This window comes from Pteropus alecto, unplaced genomic scaffold (genome assembly GCF_000325575.1).
Source record: "Pteropus alecto unplaced genomic scaffold, ASM32557v1 scaffold156, whole genome shotgun sequence".
Lineage (NCBI taxonomy): Eukaryota > Metazoa > Chordata > Mammalia > Chiroptera > Pteropodidae > Pteropus > Pteropus alecto.
Window position 1 is genome coordinate 4160055 of NW_006437746.1, and position 4053 is coordinate 4164107.

The 4053-nt window shown below is 59.5% G+C and overlaps 1 protein-coding gene across 2 annotated transcripts in view; it reads right to left on the minus strand.

Annotated features, from left to right (window-relative positions):
• Positions 1-4053, minus strand: part of FYCO1 (FYVE and coiled-coil domain containing 1) — a 76368-nt gene that overhangs the window by 48405 nt on the left and 23910 nt on the right. Inside the window, exons 7-8 of one of the 2 annotated variants that reach the window (XM_015591735.2) lie at positions 3289-3361; positions 520-2892 (exon numbers count right to left, since the gene is read on the minus strand). In XM_015591735.2, the coding sequence (XP_015447221.1) occupies positions 520-2892; positions 3289-3361 (2446 nt within the window). Of the gene's footprint in view, positions 1-519; positions 2893-3270; positions 3362-4053 lie in introns of both variants that reach the window. The other variant, XM_006914860.3, reaches the window with a different exon arrangement.

Below are 4053 nucleotides of genomic sequence, written 5' to 3' on the forward strand. Positions count from 1 at the left end.
GGCTGCTGCCTAAAGGGACAGAGAACCCAGAGACAGGACTCGAGGCAGCAGGGACTGCTGGCGTTCTGCAGTGAGCGCTAGAGGCTACAGCAGGGGTCTCGAACGCACATGCCCAAAGGAGCTGGGCAAGTACAAAAAAACGGCAAGGAAAATACCAGAGGCTGAGCGCCTCCTTTAGAGTGGGCAGCCCCCACCGAGCTCTTGCCGACTCCTGTCACGCGGGCATGGGGCACAGGCTTGAGCATCTCCCAAGATTTCAAAAGAAGCCCCCTCACTGAATTTGTAAACTTCCTGCTCTTTAAATGTTGGCTACTAATTTAAAAAATTCTGTGTGGGCCAAAGTTGTGCCCCTAACGTGTTCCTGCAGGGAAGAGGATGCTGTGAGCTATGACAGCAGGACGGGAGCAGGTCTGCTCAGGCCCCCATGTGCCACATGGGTGAAGGTGCTTATCTTCTCACGAACCCATCAAGCCCTGCCACAGGGGACAGGTGCAGCCCGGTGGTCCGGGCCGGCACTACCTTAAGTTTGCTCTGGTAGTCCATGATCTCGGTGCTCAGCTGGAACTTGAGGGTGTCGAGCTCCTGGTGTGCAGTCTCCTGAAGGCTCTGGGCCCGCTGCTCAGCCTGGGCCAGCTGGGCCTGCAAGCCAGGCAGTGAGCTGGCTGCCTCCTCGGCCACCTTCAGCTTCTCCTGCAAGCTCTCCTTCTCTCGCTGCAGCCCTGTCACTTGGTATTCCAGGCTCTCTCGCTCCCTTGAGGCCGCCTCTTTCGCATCCTGGAGCTCCCGGACGGTGCAGGCCAACGCTGCCTCCATCCGCTCCTTCTCCGCGGTCAGTGCGCAGACCTGGATGCCGAGCTCGGCCGTGTCCGTGTTGGCGTGGTGCAGCTGCTCCTGCAGCTCGGCATGTTCCAGCCGGGCTTCCTGGGAGCTGCATTTTGCCTGGGACAGCTCCTCCCGCAGGGCCTGGAGCTCCTCCATCCTCAGATGGGCCTCATCGGCCTTCTCCTCCTGCAGCGCCCCTTCCCGCTCCGAGCACTGCAGCAGCTCCTGGACGTGGGCCCTGTTGAGGGCTTCGCTCTGTTCCTTCAGTTGCTGCACAAGGGCCTTGTGCTCCTGAAGAGCTGCCTCGGCCACGTTCAGCTGGCTCTGCACCTTCTCCTGGTCACCCAGGGCTGCCTGGAGCTTGGCCCGGAGGTCCACCACCTCGTCCTGCAGTCGCTGAGCCTCCCCGCGATGGACCTCCAGCTGTGCCTGAGACAGGGCCAGCTGGGCAGCTAGCTCATGGGATGCATTCTCGTGAGGTGGGCAGAGCCCCTGCTGGCCTTTTTCTGCTGTGAGGGTCTCAATCAGCTGCATCTGCTGGCGGCACTGGCTCTCCAGAGCCCTGAGCTCCCCTTCCCGGGCCTCTGCCAGCTGCCGGCACTGCTCCGTCTGCTCCCGCAGCTGCTGGCACTCGGCCTCCTTGCTCTGCAGGGCAGCCTCCTTCTCCGCCACGTGAGCCCTCATGGTCTCCTTGGCCTTCTTCACGGCCAGGAGGCTTGCCTCCATCTGGTCACCCATGTGCCGGATGCTGGCCTGCTCGGACTCCAGGGAAGCCAAGGAGCCCTGGATGGCTGCCTCCCGCTGCTGCAGCGCCTGGTAATCAGCCTGCAGGGCCTGCAGCTTGTTCTCCAGCAGCTGATTGCGCGCGGCCATGCTCTGCAGCTCTGCCTCCAGCTCCCTGTTGGCCTGCTGCAGCTCCTCCTCCTGGGCGCTCCTTCGCATCCGGGTGTCACCCCCGGGTCCCTCCTGCAGGCCTCTCTGCTCCTCTGGCTTCTCGCAGGCCTGTGGCAGGGCAGAGTCCGCGGGGGCAGGAGCCCCGCTCTTCTCACCCGCCACCGGCGAGTCTGGGCCTAGCTGCCCCGCCAGCCGCTCCAGCCTCCCCAGCTTCTGACTGAGGTGGTCTTTGTCCTGGATGAGCTGCTTCTTCTCCTGCTCCAGGTCACTCACGTGCTGGCTCACCTGCACCAGCTGGGTCTCCAGGAGCTGCAGCTGCCGCGTCAGGGACCTGGCCTCCTGCTCTAGCAGCAACTTCTCCTCGCGCTGCCGCCGCTCCCCCTGCCTGGACTCTGCCAGCTCTTCCTCTAGGGAGCTCAGGTGGGCCAGCGACTCCTGCAGCCGCCGCCGGAGCTGGGCTGCTTCCTGCCCCTTGCCCAGCAGCTGTTCCTGGAGCGGGACTATCTCCCCCAGCAGGCGCTCCAGGCCGGCCCGGGCCTCCTCCTTCAGCTGCAGCTCCTTGGCCAGCTGCTCCAGCTGGGCACTCTGCTGCCTATTGAGCTCCCGGACGTCCAGGGACGAGTCACTGGGGATGAGCTCTTGCTGCCCCTTCGTGTTCAGTGCTGCATCTGCCTTCTGCTCAGCTGTGCCCAATGGACCTGGGACATTAGCTAAGAGCTGGTTCTGCCTGCCCAGCGAGTCCCGTGTGGCCTCGAGCTCCTGCGCCAGGGGCTGCAGCATGGCCTCCAGCTGCCGCAGGGCTGAGCGGTAATCGTCCTCCTTCTCCGCAGCGCCCAGCTCCAGGGCCTGCAGGCACTTCTGCAGCTCCTTCACGGTGTTCTGTGTGGCCTGGGTGACCTCCCACTGCTTCTGGAGCTCGGCCATCATGCGCGTGAGGCGAGCGTTGTCCTCGGCTGCAGCGCGGCCCCTCTCCCTCTCCACCTGCAGCTGCTCTCCCTGCAGGCTGACGGCTGCCCTCAGCTCCTGGTTCTCTCTGTCCAGCTGCTGCATTCGCTCCTGCAGCTGCTTCTCCCGCACCTCCAGCTGGTCCAGCTCCACCCGCATCTCATCGAAGCCCTCCAGTGCCTCGTTGTTTAAGGGGCTGTTCAGGTCAAAGCTGGAGCCCATGTCCTGAGTCTGGGAAGGAAAAACAAAAAAACAAGTGGCTTTGGAATTAAGCTGCACGGCTATCTGGAGAAGCTTACAGTGTAATGAGAAGCGAAGCGAAAATACGGCAGTCACATGACCCCAGGTGAGTCTCTCGAGCTAGTCAGGATGTGACTCTGCTGCTTTCAAACACACTGTTCGACTGCTTATAAAATAACTTCATTTTTAAAAGGCCTAAGTTCTATTTGGTTATAAAAACCTGGACTCTAGGAAATAATGGGTGTAATTGAGGGTTAATATTGCTCCGACTGGAACGACAGGTGTCTGAGAACATCACCCTGAGCTGCGAGGGGCAGGGATGTGCCCTTGACACTATGGCGAGGAGACCCCCAGCCCTTCCGGCATTACCTGCAGGTAGCTGCTCACCAAACTGCTCATGCTGGAGCTCCGGCTGGGGGGTTTCCACAGGTAAGCTGGAGAACCGGTGGCCAGTGTCCTCCTGTGGGGCCACAAAACGGACATACCTGCATCAGAGCAGGAAACACGCACACAGGAAGGCCTCGGCTGTCACCAGGCAACCGGGTGATAGTGGGGGCCAATGCACTCCCAGACAGTATGAGAAGGAAAACCCCACAGTTCCCACCAAAGAACACATTTACAGTGCTCTGTATTAAAGGGACTCCTCTGCTAAAGTTAAACATGATGGCTTTCCTTCTAGTACCAAAAAAGAACTAAGCGAACATGACATTTCCCCATTTGGGGTTTAAATTTTCCTTAACTTTTGGTGCTTGGTATATAGTCTGATTGCTATCGGGGAACGAGTGGCAGTCAATCTGGTAAAGAAAGGTCACACCGGGATTAGGGGCTCGTGGTCACCACTGTGTAACTACACACACGTAACGTGGCTAAAGTCCTGCTTCTGGCTCTGATAACAGCACTGGGCAGTGTAGATACAGAAAATTTTTCTTGCTGCAGAAAGTTCTATTTATCAGCCCTGAAACACACATACTTGTGTGGTAATGCCCATTTAGGAGGAACAGTGCAAACTAAACATTTTTTTATTTCACCAGATGCCTTCTCCCTTTTAAAACTCGTTGGTCTCCACAACCCAGCATTTCCGCTTGTCGGGATCTACACTGAAGACAGTCACACGTGCACACACGGAGACCGCGGGGCACGCTCCTGGCGGCA